The sequence below is a fragment of the Rattus norvegicus genome, chromosome 1, assembly GCF_036323735.1.
Source record: "Rattus norvegicus strain BN/NHsdMcwi chromosome 1, GRCr8, whole genome shotgun sequence".
NCBI lineage: Eukaryota > Metazoa > Chordata > Mammalia > Rodentia > Muridae > Rattus > Rattus norvegicus.
The window spans coordinates 190,087,200-190,104,494 of NC_086019.1; the positions used below are offsets into that span (position 1 = coordinate 190,087,200).

The 17,295-nt window shown below is 51.6% G+C and overlaps 1 protein-coding gene across 5 annotated transcripts in view; it reads right to left on the reverse strand.

The window, feature by feature from the left end:
* Positions 1–15,519: 15,519 nt before the first annotated feature.
* The window catches only part of Xpo6 (exportin 6), an 89,420-nt gene continuing 87,644 nt past the window's right edge, over positions 15,520–17,295 (reverse strand). For all 5 annotated transcript variants that reach the window (NM_001011935.2, XM_063286040.1, XM_039107197.2 and 2 more), the window contains one exon: positions 15,520–16,160. In NM_001011935.2, the coding sequence (NP_001011935.2) occupies positions 16,059–16,160 (102 nt within the window). In that variant the 3' untranslated portion in view covers positions 15,520–16,058. The remainder of the gene's footprint in view (positions 16,161–17,295) is intronic.

Consider the following 17,295-nt stretch of genomic DNA (forward strand, 5'->3'; position numbering starts at 1 on the left):
CTGGGCAAATGCTGTACCACTGTACCACAGAGCCTCGACCAGTCCTTCTGGGGGTGGGGGGGGTGGGGTGGTGGTTTGAAAAGCAGACCCAGCATAATTTGTTCAAGTCAAAATGGAACACAGGATGTAAGGAGGTTTGTCAGGGACATTTGCAAGGTCAGGGGCTCATGGAGAAAAATTCAAATTGGGATTGATTTTGTGCTCCCACCAGAGCTGAGGGTAGAGACCAGTAGGAGGAGCTACCATTCCCTCTGCCTTCCTGAAAACACTCTCAATGCATCAGCAAGCCCCTTAGATACCATGGATATTTCCATACCAAATAATGACAGAGCTGCAGCCAGGCAGGGTGGCACGGCCTGACCCCCAGAAGTGGAGGCAGGAGGATTATGAGTTCAGGGAAACTGGGACTACGTAGTGAAAAGACAGTCATGGCTGCATTGACCTTGGCAATAGACAGGAGTTGAGTGCGGTTTAAGGAACTAGAAATTTGTACCCAAGACCTTGGTTTTCACCTCATCCTATTGCCATAGCCCAGGCCTGCCATCCCCAGCCCTCACCTGAGCTGCCCTCCTCTGCACCTGCTGCCAGAAGACCCAGTCCCATCTCACCTTGGTTTGCCCTGCAAACACCACTGGCTTCTGCTCACATCTCCACTGCCACGACAACACCAAATCCCTTTGTGGTCCCTGACTCTGCACATCCTTCAAGCTGTTCCCACTGCCTGGAATGCCCTTGCCACCTCATCCTGAGTGTCCGACCTGCTCCTGCTGTCCTGGCAACTGCAGTCTATCCCTCTCTGACCCTGTGTTAGTGAATTAATCTAAATGGTGAGGTTTACCTTCAGACCTGTTTCTCCGATGGGCTTGGGGCCCTCCAGATCCCCTATGCTGGCTGCTGGCAGTTCGAATCCAGCCAGAAGCATGTTTGGTTTGGCTTGAATGAAGTTGGCACCACAATGTGCCAACATTTCCTCATTGGCCAATTCAAGAATCTAAGATTTGCCATAAAAATGTAGGTTTCGGCTTCTCTTACAAGATCGAATTACCTTCCAGCACTAGGCCTGCAACTGTGTCTGGAAGACATTGGTTGATGCTCCTGTAGAGAAGCCAGGGTAACCACAGGGTCTTCACCTTCCCAGCACTCAGGGAACCTGCCAGGCTACAGGTGCCTTTGAGGGTGAGAATCAGAACAGAATGATCTCTCTCTCTCTCTCTCTCTCTCTCTCTCTCTCTCTCTCTCTCTGTGTGTGTGTGTGTGTGTGTGTGTGTGTGTGTTCGTACACGAGTGTGCACATCAAGGTCCAACGGTCAACTTCCAGTGTTAGTCCTCAGGAGAATTCACCTTGGTTTTTGAACCAGGGTCTCTCACTAGGACCCTAGGCTTTTGGGCTAGGCTGGCTGACCATCTCTGCCTCCCCAGCCCTGGGATTATTAAGTGTGCCCCCAACACAGCCGGGTTTTTAAGTGGGTGCTGATGTTAGGTCTTCATTTTGTGTGGCAAACACTTTACCATCTGAGCTATTGTCCCAGCCCTGTCTCCCACGTGTTCAAGCGCAGAACAGCGATGGCCCTTAGGAAGGGAACAATGGACGGGACGGGCTGCAAGGGTGCCTTGGGACTGGTCACTAGGTGTGTTCACCACTGTACAGTTGAGAATTGTATATCGTTTTACATTAAAAAAATTTTTACCAGAAAAAAAAAGTAGTTGCTATTAGAAAATGAAAGTGGCACTTTTCAGGAAAACGAATGTGCTTTGAAGGGACATGTTCCCAGGGGACTTGGATTTCCTTGGAGTCAGCTGCTGCGAGCCGGCTCCTTCTAAGCTTCCTGATTCCTAAACCTTGAGAACAGAGCCCCAAGCCTCTGGGCTCTCCTAATTATAGCAAGTTATTAGGCAGTTGCCAATCACCAGGGAGGTTTTTAAACAATCTCATAGCTTCGAAGCCAAAGGCCCACCTCATTCCCCTGCTCCCGCCAGCATGGCCATGCTACTCGGGCAGGGTTTTTAGAAGAGGGAGGGGCCCGGAGCTCTGTACAATTAAAGCCTTCCCTCCCAGAGGGCAGAGTCTCCGGGGAGAAAGGAACGGGCCTCATTAGACAGTGATGGGCTGGAACTCCTCCACCGCTCTGTTGTTTGCGCTACCCAGTATAAAATCCAGGCCCATACACACGAGGGAAGTGCCCTGTCGGCAGCCCCACCAGCACCCTCTCAGCTTAGTCTTCAATGACAGTACAGCCAGCCCCATGAGCACTTCAGGAAGTTTCTCTCAGTCCTTGCACTACCCTAGGGTCTCCATGAACAAGACAAGATGGGAAGCCAGGCTGAGTGGCATCCTGGTACTTGGGAGGCAGGTCAGTCATTAGTTCAAGATCATTTTGTGCTACATCGTGAGATGTTGTTTCAAAATACATGACACAGTAACCAAGACAATAAAAAAGACATACTAGGGCGGCACCTCATGGAGCTTCAGTTTCAGGGAAAGATATCAATAAAGCAATGACTAAAAGTCCTGTGGTTACCGAAGTAACGGTGACAGGGCAGGAGAGGGATGTGGGACAGTAAACCTGGGACAAGGGCACACAGGGTCCCACTGCAGCAAACCTCGATAGATGACAATCCTGCCTCCAGCACATCTGGCCTGTGCATCTGGGTCATTGCTTGGACCCCCTCCCTCCCTGCCTGCCTCAGTTTCTCATCTGCAGTAGGCACCAGGAAGATGGCAGCAGCATGTGCTGTTCATCACAATGTCCCCATTCGTCAGTCTCAACTCTCAATGGGTTCATCTTGTCTGTCTTACAAATGAGGAAACTGAGGTTGCTCAGCGGCTTCATCCACCATCTGCACAAGCCCTCAGCAGAAGGAAGCACGGCGTATGTACAAAGATGTGGCTGTGGCTGGGAGAGCTGCTATCTCAGGGTCTGCGCAGGTTGGGGCTTTGACCCAGCGATGGCTCTGGGGCAGAAGAATGACATCATGCCTGCGGCTGTTTCCTGCTGTGAGAGCAGTCGGGTGAGTGCATGTGGGTGGCATGTCTTAGAGATGTGACAGGAGACTCACATCCTGTTCATGCCAAGTACTGAAGAAGCCAGCCCTGTGATGAGAGGGAACCGAGAACTCAGAACTCAGCCACGCTCAGAGAAGAGCCCAGAGCCCACCACATTACACACTCTAAACAGCAGCAGCAACGGTGCTCAGGAAGCCAGCACCCAGCAAGCTGGCCTTGGCTCAGACATCAGGGCAGGAGAAGGGTCAGGTCTGCAACAAACACTCATTGGCGCCAACTGTGTATGTCAGGCACATGATCCAAAGGATTGTAACTGAAGCTTGATGGAGTTCTCCTCAAGTTCCCCACACACTCAAATTTAAACTGAGGAGAAGAGGCTCAAGGAGGAGTAGAGTAAGGGTCAGAGTCCAGGACCACCCTGGGATCCCCTGACCTTCCATAGCCGACATCCGTGATGCCTTCAGACGAGGCAAGCATTCAGGTTAAAACATCACCACTCAAAATAAGCCGTGGGGCGGCTGGCTTGGCTTCACATTTCCTCAGTCCTTACAGTGGTTTGTTTTACCCTCGTCCCTAGGAGGGAAACTTGCATGCCTCTGGGACAGCCCTTTCTTTCAGGGCTGCTTTCCACTCATTTTCCCCTCAAGGCTCTTGTTTGCTTCCCTCTGCTGCCTCCTAGAGGTCAAGAGCAGAACTTCCAGTCTTGCTCATCCACGTCCAAAAAACTAAAAACTGCCAGGGTTTGGGATCTGGAGTCGACCAAGTGGGAAAGACCAGAGGCCACCATGGCAGCAGCATCTCCATGTTACACGCCATGAACACTGTAGAAAGCATATGTAAAAGTCCAAAATGTGCAAAGAAGAGACTACACAGTCACTCATTTAAAATGAGTCATTTCCACCGCCACTGTCCCCCGATTGGCTTTTAAGTAGTCATTCTGAACTTTGTACTAACAGCACTTCAGTTGCATATGCTCTGTTAATATTGCATTTGTTTATCATATATGTGCATGTGTGGGGACATGCATGTGCCACAGTGGGCCTACAGAGTGCTGAGAGCAGCTTTTGTTTTTAAAGAATTGTTTATTTTATGTATATGAGTACACTGTAGCTGTCTTCAGACACACCAGAAGAGGGCATCAGGCCCCATTACGGATGGTTGTGAGCCACCATGTGGTTGCTAGGAATTGAACTCAGGACCTCTGGAAGAGCAGTCAGTGCTCTTAACTGCTGAGCCATCTCTTCAGCCCCTAGAAGACAGCTTTTGTGTGTCAGTTCTCTTCAACTATGTAAATCCCAATTTCTCTGTAGGGCGGCTGCTTCTGTGTTTCCCTATCATAGGAGAAACTGAGGCTGAGAATCCAGATCATAGGCAAAAGCAGAACCTTGAGTGTGCGACTCTATCTTAGTGGCCTAGCAAGCCTTTACACAGTGGCCTTGACATGGTGGCCATTTGTATTAACTACTTTTCTGGTTGTTATGACAAAAGCGACTGAGGATTTTGCACTCATCCCTGCAGTCACTGTGGCAGGAGGGTGATAGATGGTCACGTTGCATCTACGTTGGTGATGGGTGGGAGAGCCGCCATCTTCTTCTGCTAGCTTACTCCTTTTCATTCAGTCTGGGATCCCATAGAACGGCACTACCTACTGCTTGATGGGTCTTTCCGTCTCAGTTAACCCAGGCTAGACCTCCCTCACAGACCTGCTCTCAGGTGATCCTAGATCCTGTCAGGCTGACGATAAGAACCATCACATATTCTCTGGAACCTCCCTGGGAGCTGTATGAGCAGCCAGCTTCATCCTTGTTGGGATTTTTTTTTTTTTTTTACCAGAAAAGGAAAGAACTTCATTCGAGGAAGGTTTCATTAAACCAAGAGAAGCCCTGAGACACAGGGGGAAACGTTAGGGGATACATCAGCTGTTTAATGCATAACAGGACAGTCCTATCAAGGGACAGGCTGAGGCAAGGGAGAGGATTCTATTTGAGAAGCTGGCTTGACAGAAGGGTGGAGACCTCCTATTCACAGGCAAGCTGATCTAGCTTAGCCAAGGGGAGAGTGGGCGCCCCCTGGAGGATGTATGGAGCACTGTGGACCCTCACTGTTAGTCATGTGTGGCTTTCCAGTCCTGCAGGACTCCAGATGAAACAGTATGATTCCCTCACTGATCCGTTTTACCCTCCTGCTTTCACACATTAAACAGGGAACAGCCTAGTACAGGCAGCTGCCCTGAGGTCCTCTTGGTGGGTGTCGCACTCATGGCAATAAGAAAGCAGCCTTCATGATCAACTTCAATGGGAGGAGCAGAACACCAAGCCAGGAAAGGGACCGCACCTCCTCCTGGGTTAAGAACATTATCAAGAAAAAAATAAACAAACAAAACGAGGCGGGGAACAGGACTGGGGGTGTCTTATGGAGAGGAGCTTCCCAGCATGTGTGAGACACCAGGTTTGATTCCAGGCACTACGAAATTATGTAAGAAAAATTTCAACCTGCAGACCAGCACCCTGGTGACAAAATGGTGGTACTAAGTCTGAGGGATGTTCTGGGTCTGGGTAACTTATACCTCTAAAGTGTTCAACAAGTGAAAACAGCTGGGTGTGGTGTCTCTGAGACGCCTTTCCTACCTACCTGGCAATGTGGTTGGGGACACACAGCAAGAAAGAAGAGCCTGTTGTGGTGGCTTGGGAGTATTTTATAACTTTTGGGGCCTTTGTGTTTGCCTTGCCCTGCCAGGTTGGGAGGGATGATCTCAAAGGAGGTCACAGTCTGTCTGCTGCTGTTGTGATAGGAATCTGGGTGGACCGAATCACACAGCAGGTATGCTTGCAAAACTAGAGAGCAAGAGGGCAGGAACTGCCTGGCGTTGCAGTGCAGTCAGTAGTCTGCTTGCCTAACGTGCATGAAGCCCTGGGTTCAACTCTCAGCACTGCATGAAACTGGGAGTGGTGGTAACCCCAGTACCAAGAAGGTGGAGGTGAGAGGATTTGACGTTTGTGGTAGCCTCGGTGACAAAGCAAGTTCAAGCTAGCCTGGGCTGTAGGAGAAGGAGAGAGAGAGAGGAGAGAGAGAGAGAGAGAGAGAGAGAGAGAGAGAGAGAGAGAGAGAGGTGGCCCAGCTCCTCCATTCCCATGAGAAAAGCATTCTTCCATTCTTTCATTCATGAGCAATTTCTACAGGCCCCACAGTGGGGGACCAAGTGTCAACGTGAGTTTTATATCCATGTTGGATAACATCAGTGCCTCAGCTCTTAGTCAATGCGGCACTGTCCTCTTTGCTGTGGATCTTTCTCTCTGCTTCCACTGTGAGCAGGTCCACTTCCCTGACTGTGGGCCATGCTTAAACAGTCAGATGAGGTAGACATGGGGCTATCAGCTGATTCTAGGAAGACCTGATCCGATGTGAGGTCTAAGCCATGGAGAACTGGCCGATAAACCCCAGGATTGGCAGAACAAACTAGTGTGGCGTTAGGGGGACTGGAGGCCACTTCTCATGTGCTGGGAGCAAAGGCTGATGGGAGATCTGCTCCCTGGTTATTTCCCTCAGCATCCAACCCTGAGCTGTCTCACCACTCCCGGCTTGGCATGTCCCACAGTGGCTGTAGGCATCAGCTCAGCAAGCGCCAGGAAGATGGGAAAGGGGAGCAGGAGGCCTCTCCCCAGCAGAACCCCACCACGTCCTCATGTGTCTGTGTTCTCTTGCTACAACAAACACCACAAGCAGATAATGTATGAAGTAAAAAGTTTTATTTTGACTAGGCAGTGGGGGCTCACACCTTTATTCCCAACACTCTGGAGGCAGAGGCAGGTGGATCTCTGTGACTTCAAGGTCAGCCTGAACTACAGAGTGAGTTCCAGGACAGCCAGGACTGCACAGAGAAGCCCTGTCTCAACAACCAAACAAACAAACAAAGGAGGGGTTGGCGTCTGCTCGGCTTCTGGTGAGGGTCATGTGATGAAGAAGGGCAGGAAGGTATGTGGAGGAAAAACCGGGAGACCCGGAGGGGCAGCAGCTGGATTTATAACCATCTGGCTGTCTACTCCACTCCCTGAGCAATCAGTCTGGGGACAGAGACATGGCTCAGTTGCTGAGAGCTCTGCTCTTGCAGAGGGCCTGTGTTCCAGTTTCCAACACCCACATGAGGCCTGTCTCCCAGTTGTCTTAGAAGCTAGCCTCGGTGTCACACATTCATTTCCAAAGAAACCCACCACCCTAAGAACAGGGCCACAAACCAAGCCCAAGCCTTTAAGAGACATGCCACCCATGGAATTCCAGATAACAGCTCATCAGCATAAGACTCCCTGGAGCCCGGAGGTCTGAAAATCAGGCAGTCTTCCTTACTTCCCTCCCTGCAGTTTCTGCACCTGGTTAAACCAGGCCCTTCCCACTTCCTACTCTTGACTACAGAAAAAACGGTGATTCTCAGACCCTGTTTGTTGTGTTCTCCTGCACCCTGGATACCAAGCCACAGGGTTTGAGGACACCCACCTCTCAGACCAATGAGAGTCTGATCTCACCATTTCAGGGCTGAACTGAGTCTACTCTTTCATTTTCTCTCACTGACTTATTTCCTACAATCTATGGCGGCCCTGCACACAGGTTGGTCTTGCCCTGGGTAGGAGAAAAGGGTTCTGGGCAAGGACAACAGGAGACAGGAACCATGGGTGTCTTTGAACCGAGGCCACCCCAGTCAGCAGAAATAAGTGACACATGCCAGACCTGTCACAACTGAGTGATATCCCCGAATTGATGTATAAACTCTTCAGCTGCTGGGTATCTAATTTACTTGGTTTTTCACAGAAGTGATGCTCTCATGAAGTCTGTCTAGAGGTCCAGCTCCTGAACAAAACAACTAAATGTACCCCATCCTGCAATCGTGCCCCGCCTTGGAGGGCAGAGCACCGCTCAGTGCTGGTTTAAGCCAGCTCAGTGGCAGTCTCTAGGCACACTTGGTCCAGAAGCTCGTGCACATACACCAAGGCCTGGGCCGCTCCCCAGCTCTCCGGCTCTCTCTTCAGTGTTGTTTCTATCCTTTCGTCCTCTGGCTCTGTGAAGAGGTCTTGCTGTGTGTGATGAGACAGCTGCTTCCATTACTGACATCACAGCCCCCTCCCACACCGTCTCCTAGACGGTTGGTAATTTCTTTCTCGGATGTCCCAGCAAATGGTTCCCTAAGTTTCCCTGTGCACAGGGAGAAAATGAAATATTCTGACTGCCCCCTGACCCCACTGGTCAAAATCTTCCTGTGGCGGATTGAACAAGAACGGCCCCCGTAGACTCATGTATTAGAATGTTGGGTTCCTGACCCTTTTAGGAGTCGGAGGTGTGGCCTTGTTGGAGGAGGTGTGTCACTGGGAGTGGGCTTGTAACCCTTGCCAGGCTCAGTCTCTCTCTCTGGGCCTGTGGATCAGAATGTAAGCCCTCACTACTGCTCTAGCGCCATGTCTGCCTGCCTGCTGCCAAGCCCCTTACCCTGACAGTCCCAGACTAACCCTTTGAAACTGTAGTCACACCCCCAATTAAATGGTTTCTTTTATAAGTTACCTGGTACCAGTGTCTTCTCACAGCAACAGAACAGTAAGGAGGACATCACTGTGTATGGGACCAGTTGCCCCTAAACGTCGTGGCCAAGACTGAGAGAGGGAGCTGAGTGACTACTTCAAAGAAAGAATATCCCATGAGTCCACAGGCAGGCATGGTTCAGTCACAGGCTGCAGCCCTCTGGTGGCTTAGCAGGTCTATGGGGAGTGGTACTAGGGCAGGTGCAGTTGGCTGCTGGAGTGAGGTGGCTCCTCACTCACCTTCAGTAGAACCAGGATCTGAGACCAAGAAAGGTCCCTGCCAATTCCCTACAGGCCACTAGGGGAGTCACTGCGCTGGGCGTCACTGTCAGAGCCAGAATGAGTTCTTGGAACTAGAGGCAATTTCTGCATGGCATGGGGGCGGGGGAGGGAGAGTCCATTCCCCAGTGCTAAATTGAGCCATGAAAGTTTTATGAAGGGAAAGAGTTTGTCAGCACCAGAAAAACAAGGCAGATTCATTACGAGCAAATCCCCCAGCACAGGGCTAGCTAAACCGTAGCAAGGCTGTTTTGCCTGCTAAGCCCAGTCGCTGGGCTTCCCAGTGCTGAGGACGCAGACAGGCGGTAGACTCACCTTTTTATATAAGGCCTCTCCACAACAAGATGCCTCCCAGGCAAGCATGGGTGACAGTGTCAGTGTTTCTGTCAGATACGAGTGTTCCCAGTCAGCTGATTATCAGCCAAGGAGGTACCACATAGTTATGTGTCCCTCCAGGAATGCCACCATCCTGTCCCTGTGACTTGAGTCCACCATAACCAGTCCTTCTTGCTGACAGTCCAGCCATGTCTACCACACAGGCTGGTAGGGCCACGTGTGACAGCTGGTGAATGACTGCTGTGGGTTTGTTTGTTGGCACCACAGTCCCCACCACGTCCTATTGTCTTACCCCAGATAGACTCTGCTCATTTCTATCCCTGGCCATATCCCATGTCCTTGGACTTACCACTATCATCCTCCTCCCCATGTAAATTCATCCCAGTGTGCTCCAGAGTCCCCTTCCACAACTCCTTAACCCAGGATGTACCCTCACCGAGCCTACGACTCCACACATGCAGTTCTCTGCAGGAAGTGGCCACACCACTATGACCTATTGTGTTAACACTTGCTCTGGCACACACACTAACCAGCACTGGAGGCCCACGATTGGCCTCTCTGATGACCCCTCAGCCTAAAACCTGGGCCCTGACCTCAGGTGAAGCATCTGTCCCACAGGGCCTCTGCCTCGGAGTTTTAACACATTCCAGGTGTTGGTGCCAGCCATGCAGATGCTCTACCAACTGAGCTTCACCCGCAGTCCTGGGTGACTCTTTGGGAGACACTTGTCATCAGACTGGACGCAAACTGCATGATCCAGGATGACCTCATCTCCATCTTTTAACCAAACTCAAACACGGACTCTGGGAAGGAGACCTATTTGGGGGAGGGAGCTAGCATTCAATTTAACCCTACAAGAGCATCTGTACAGAAGAGCTAGTTCCCTTTGAAACTTAAATGTCTTCCGGAGGCATTAAGAGTTGGTCCCTAGCCTTAGGTCCCACTAGGCAGTGATACCTAGCAGAGGAAATCATGTCAGGATATACAAGTCCTGGAGGGGACGTTGGTACCTCAGCCTCTTCCTATTTTTGCACTTCCCAGCCATCAAGAGGTAAACCAGCGACCACCACATGCTTCTGCCATTAGAGTCTGTGCTGCCTCAGACCAAGGATTGAAACTGAACCCGTGAGCCAAAACAAACCTCTCCTTTTAAGTTGATTGTCACAGGTCTCACTTGGACAAGAGCTGACAGACACACTCTCCCTGAAAATAGCAGCAGGTGAGGAGCTGGTGGGAGGCAGGGGGCTGGGAAGGCAGGCAGCACTGTGGGGAGCATGTGAAGCCCAGTGAATGTGTGTAGCAGCACATGAACACAGCCATGCCGCGGGCCCTCAAACCTTGAGAGGGGCAGAATCCAAGTATGCAGTGCTGGTGGTGTGCCCACCACGGCTTCTTCGAAGGCAGGTACCTCCTCCAGGAAGACTGTCAGAGGCTCCTGACCAAGAGTAGCTAATCCCACTGAGTTTCCAGGCAGCTGCTAGTGCCATCTGGCCCACTGGATCCCAACTTTTCTGTGCATGTGTCACCTGTCTCTCTTTATTCTCCACTGCCCTGGTCAGATTAAGTCCAAAGCTGCGCAGGCTGAGGCACAGGGGCTGTGTGTGTGGCCCTGAACTCAGACCTCAAAGAAGAGGGAGCACATGGAGGCCTGGAAAGGAGCGGGCAGTGAACATCAAAGTCCAAGTGAAAGCAGGGCAGGAAGGCTGCAGGGGAGGAGAGGAATGCCCTGGCTGCAGCTCTCACTGGCTAGGGAGCTGCTGCATCCTGAGCCATCCTACAAATGCTGGGAATCAAACCTGGGTCCTCTGGAAGAGCAGCTAGTGCTTTCCATTGTCAAGTCCTCTCTCCAGTCCTTCTGCAGCATTATAAAACAAACACCTTCTGAAGTACACGGTGCAACAAGGACCAATTCACCATGGGGACCTGACACACGGTCCTTACACAGCACTGGGCGCTATCATGGATATTTCTGAAAACGGAGGTGGTGGAGCCATGCTGGAGGAAGCGAATCAGGGGAGGTCTTTGGGAGTACGCTGTCCCTGGCCATTTCCTCTCCCATGCTCTGCTTCCTGTTGGTAATGAGGTGAAAACTAAGGTCCTATTGTCATCATATCCTCAGGTCACGGGGAGCCAAGTGACAAGGGATTGAGCCCTCTGAAATGGCCTTGAATTGTTTGTATCAGATATGACGGTGAGAAAGCTGCCACTGCAAGGGAACCCCGACCTCTTGTTCACAAGGGTGGATGACCTCCTGATATCTCGTCCTGAGAGGAGTCCAGGCAGTGTCCTCAGAGGCTGGTGGCATGCACACTGCATCTCCACTTCAAGCCCTCTCTCACAGCATGGAGGAGACAGGGTTCATGGGCCAGCTGTGGGCACCAACATGCAGCACTAGCCGAGCCACAGGTTCTTGTTCAGGTTTCTGTAGAGGATGGCATGGTGGGAGGATGAGCGGCAGTGTTGACCTCCCCAAGTGGGAATCACAAGGCTGCAGCCCCTGCTTTATTGTCTCTGTGATGCTGGAGGTCGAATGCAGGGCTAAGCACATACTCACCGATCTACACCCTCAACTCCATGTCTCTGAATGTTTAAGCAGTGAGGATGACTCCTGTTCACACCTTGGTGCAGTCACTCAGTAGTGATCAATGGTGTTCCCTTGCCACTCCTCCTGGACCTGGGCCACTAAGGTCATCCAGTTCCCATTTCCACTCACCCCACACCCACTGTGACCAGTCCTCCTTTGAAGCCAGGCTGTCATGTCAGCTGCATTCAGCTGTGGGGCTGTGCACACCTCTGGACAGAAAGCTCTCTTCTTCCAAGTGTCAAGTCTGGTGGATGTATGAGGGACTTAAGGGGAGGCAAGAGATAAGACCTGGAGTCCAGCCTGGGACAGGCTTCTTTCTTGACACCTGACTCAGGGTCAGACACCTTACTCAGGCCAACTCCAGCCTTTCCAGGCCAAGAATCTGCTGAGAATATGGCTCAGCGGGTAACAAGTGCTTGCCTCGCATGCATGAAGCACTGGGTTCACTCCTTAGTACTAAATAAACCAGGTGTGTTGCTGCACTCACCATTCCAACACTTGGGAGGTACAGCCTGGACAATCAGGAGTTCAAGGCCATCTTTGACTACATGGTTTGACGGATATCTCAAACCCCAACTCGAAAAAACAAAGCACTATCACCACATTAAGACAACAACAAAAAGATCAAGAGTCTCCTGAACCTTGTGGTCACCGTGACTGATGCAGGGCCACTGGTTGTGAGTTATATACCCCTGAGCTTGTAGCAAAGTCAGCTACCGTTTACAGGACCCGTGTACTGAGCAATGGTGGCAGCCAATAAATACACCAGCTACCTCAGAGGCGCTGCCCTGATCCCACTTTATGTACGTGACTTGCCTGAAGGCTACAGTTGTCCTTACATGGGGGCACAGCTGGGCAGTTAACCCTCAGACTTGGGATGACTGTGAGATAGAGTGGAACACTAGCACCATGTTCCCCAGAGCTGAGGGCCTGGGAATCAATGGTGTCTACACCCAAAACCATACCTGCTGGAGGCTGACTTATAATCAGGCCTCTTGTGTGTCCCCAAGCTCCCAAGTGCCTCGGCACCTCCAGAGGGAGGGACCTGGAACTGGGAGAGAAGACAGATAGACAATGGTCCCAAGCTCGCCTTGCTCCTTGGGCTGGGACCCACCTTGCTTGTGTAGAGCTCCAGTCTGGAACCCTGGTGACCCAGACATCTTCATGTGGCCATTACCATTAGTGAGCACACGTCACACGTGTGGCTGGCCACCGTATCTTAATAAGCCTGTGTTGGGCGATGTGGCTCAATAGTAGGGTACTTCCTATGATCATCCATTCCCTCCTGAGACCAGAGGCTGTGTGCTGCCTCTGCCTGTGACTACCTCGCTCTTGATCCAATACTGGTCAGAGTCTTAGGAAATGCAAGTTCAAATGCCCACAGGGAAACCCAACTCAACTGCAGAAGAGCACTAGGGACCCCACACTATGCTAAGGACAATCTGCCTGGGCCACCTGCAAACCACTCACCAAGCCACCAAAGCAAACTGCAGCAGTAGCTGACTAGAGCCTTGCCAAGCCCCAGGAAGCAGGAAGCAGCATGTGCACACTGGCTCCATGACCCTAGAGGGTGCAACCCAGTAAGAGCAGGATGAAGGCAAGTGTGGCCAACCTGGAGCCCGAGAGGCTCTGCTTCCTGTTCTTCCTTCAGCCAGGCCTAGCCCTAGAACTCCTGCAGAGTTGCCCGGTAACTGTACAGTCATCGGACAGTGGTACGCCAGCCAAGACAAGGACAGAGTATACAGTCACATCCCAGCCGATCCTCGCCTTCTCTGTCACCAAAGGTGACATCTGTGAATGAGTGACTGGCGAGAGCAGATGAATATCTCAGGCCCTTAGGCCTCCCTGGCAGGGCTGAGGAGAGCGATTCAGTGCTGGCACAGCATCCAGGCTGAGGGTCCAGAATGACTCAAGCATAGTGACTGCCTGTGTGGCCTTGGGCACATGCTCCCCTTCCCAAGCTTGTTTCCTCTTCTGTAAGCACTCTGACCCACAGGCAGGGCCTCCACAGAAGCTAGCATCTACAGGAGGCAGATCCCCGGGCTGGTGTCCTGGGTAAGGGGACTGGAACCTTTAAGGAGACAGAGGCTGAGCACAGCTTGCCCCCCAGGATGACTTGCTTGTCCTTCAGAGGACGGAATCAAGGTCACCCAGAGTTCAGGCATCAACCCCATCACAGTGCACAGGATCAAAGCAGGGAAGTGGTGTGTTTGTGTCGAGGCCTCTGGAGAGCAGGCATAGTATACACAACTGTACACAACTGTAACCGCAGCACTTGGAAGGCAGAGGCAAGAGGACCAAAGGTCAAAGCTAAAGACTTGAAGTCTTTCCATTCTCCTTTATCTACAAACATATTCGTTTCCAAACTGAAAACAGGAAAAATAAATGTGGCTTGTTTTTTAAAACAAAACCTACCTATTTCTAAAATGCCTGCCCAGGGAGAACCTGCACTCCTGGGTGAGTTCCCACCCTATCTAAATGCCCCTCCCACAGGTGCCTGCAGTGGATTCTGGAGCTAGTTTTCCTGGATCCATCAACAATGACTCCCCAATTCTGAAGACCCCAGTCAATTAATTAACAAGGCCTTTTAAAGGCAGCTCCAAGTGCTGAGAGGCAGGAAGAAAGGGAGAGAGCCCTTGAGCAGGAGCTCTTTCAGTCAGTGAAGAGCTGCACTTGAGCGCCCTCCCCGAGGAGCTCAGGTGAGGCCCCTGTGAGGACGCTTGCTTCATTTGCTGAGGGTTAGTCAGGAGGCTCCTCCCATGCCTCCTGCGGAGAAAGAGCCATGTGCAAACGTCTGAAAAATCTTCACCAACTCAACAGTCTGAGGCCCTTGCTCCACACCAAGCATCAAGCTGGGAACACAGGGCACTCCCATCTTCAACTTCTCCTCTTAGTGTGAATGCTCCAGCACCACACAAGGGGACACAGTGCTGGGAGACAGTGGAGAGAGGAGACAGTGGAGGGCTCAGAGAACAGTTGACGCAGGCAGACAGCGCTCAGTGGCCAAAGCACATTAACCAACATTCTGAATACACGGCCCACTGCACTGCCTGTCAGTCTACTCCACACTCCTCCAGAGGGAAGGGATGTTGGTGGCAGGAATCACTACTTATTCTGGATAACACAGAGCCAGCTAGGGGTTGCCTCGTGACAAAAGTGACATGCCCCAACATACAATGCTGTCCTAGAATTACTACTGAGAATGTCTACTTACTACTCCCTAGTGTCATAAGGGGTAGGGATGACAAGACTCACTCAGGACCCAACCAAAGCTGTCTGGTCCCCAAGATTATCTTCACTCAACTTCACCCTGCTTTCAGCCTAGAGATACTGTCACCCCTCTGCCTCTCTAACCTTCTGAGGTCTGCTCCATTCAGACATTTCCTGTGATGAGTCTGGCCCTGATCCTTGATACCCACCTGCTGCCTGGCTGCCCGTGACCTCTCCTTCCCTAAGGCCAGTCACTGGTGACCCAAGTCCCAGGGTCCCACACATCTCAGCTGGGAGGAAGTTATGGATCCAGCAGCAAGATAGCCTTGGGATATATGCCTGCCTCTACCACAAGGTCAGTGTCCTAGACAGCAGCTCCCCAAGCCTGGAGCACGTTTCTTGAGGTAGTAGGAGGGAGATGTTGGCATGTCCATGGCAGTTGGGCCTCCTCTCACTACTCTCCCAAGACAACACGGGTCTCAGCAGCACAGAGCTCCACTGCTGGCCTGTGATGGCCCAGGTACAAAGATGCCCCATAGCTAGTGTTTATATAACAACAACTTAAGCATTTTATTTATTCATTAAGCTTCTTAGTATCACAATGGAATGATGAGAAAACAAGGAACAAAAACCCGAGAGTCTTCGAGAATCTCTGACAAAGAGCAGAGACTTCAAGGCAATTGGAGGGGCAGGAGGCTCGACAGAAACAGTTCCAATGTGGAATTTCTCCTGGGCTGGCTGGGCCAGGAGAGGTGGAGAGGTGGAATGGTGAGAAGGTGGCACTGTCGTAAGTGGTCCTTGGCGATTCTGACTCAGGACTGACACACATGATCTGCATGAACCACTCTGTGGGGTCTCTGGTACTTCCCTGGCATCCAGCCACAGGGCCCTCTGCCTGCTCCAAATGCATGGAAACTCTACCAGTGCCAAATGGACTCCAACACCTGCTGTGCTGGTGGCAGCAGGAGAGGGCAGAGGCAGGCAACTTGCTCAAGGCATGCCCATCCAGAGAGTGGCCAAGGCTTGTCACAGACTTCCGTGGCACAGGTGCAGGTGGTGTAGGTGGCGGTGGCAGCAGGCACTCCTAGAGCTTCACGGTGCCAGGGGGCAGGCTGTCATTGCAGAGTCGGTAGTAACGTAGATCATTTACCAGTCTGTGCACATTCTGGGTAAACGAGGGTAGGTCCTGAAAGGCAGGGCAAAAACTGAAGCCTGGCTCTTTTTTTTTTTTTTTTTGGTTCTTTTTTTTTTCGGAGCTGGGGACCGAACCCAGGGCCTTGCGCTTCTTAGGTAAGCGCTCTACCACTGAGCTAAATCCCCAGCCCCTGAAGCCTGGCTCTTAAAGGTCCCCCATACCCTAACAGCCAAGGCTAACCATCCGCCAAACTCATGAGCTGCCCCCACGCTTGTGCGTTTGGCTCTATGCAAACACAATTCCAATTCCTAAGCAAGGCACTGGTTGGGTCAGATGCACATGCAAATTCTTTTTCAGGGCTCCACGGGCCAGCCCCTGCTGCAAGCAATTCAGAACTGCCCCACAGCTTGCAACTCAGGATCTTGCAAGTTAGACAGGAAGGGAGGGAAGAGCTCCAGCACCACCTGGCTGTCCTTCCCCTTCCCAGAGGCCAGCCTTTGATGGCGCACACCTGAGTCCTTCCTCATGAGTTCCACAAGTCCCTACAAATTACATGACATCTGAGCCTAGCCACAGAGCTGCCCTGCTGGGAGTGGCAATCAGGAAATTGCTCCACTGTTTCCCATACTGCTTAGTGTGAGACAACAGAGCGCCGGCGGATGTGAACAGTACACACACACTGTCACAAACATAACTGACAGCCTGCCCTTGCTACCAAGGTGATCCCTGTGCAAAACTCAGCCACATCAAACAGTTGATACTGCTCCTGCCTCTCCCACCTTCTTCCTCCTTTGGAACTCAGCTCAAACCTGTCCCCATCACCAGATACTGCCTGCCTTGCCTTAGCTGGTCTGGTCAGCACCTGTGTTGAACTTTCAAAGTGCCCTCAGATCAATCATGTTGCATGCTCTCCTGCGACATCAGCTGGGAGCCTGTCCCACTACCAGGTGCCCTTCTGAGCCAAGACCATCTGCAAAAAGGAGTAAAGAGCTGCTCTTTAGAAGGAGGTTGGAAGAGCACGAAGTACCAGGAACAGCATGGCCCAAAAATACACCACACAGCCTGTCTCCCACAAAAGCATGCATGGAAGCAGTTGAATGGCAGCAAGGTGAACCAATACACAACCTCATGGAAAGTGATTCAGTTCAGCCTGAAGAATAGCACAGGGCCTGGTAGTGTTCACCTT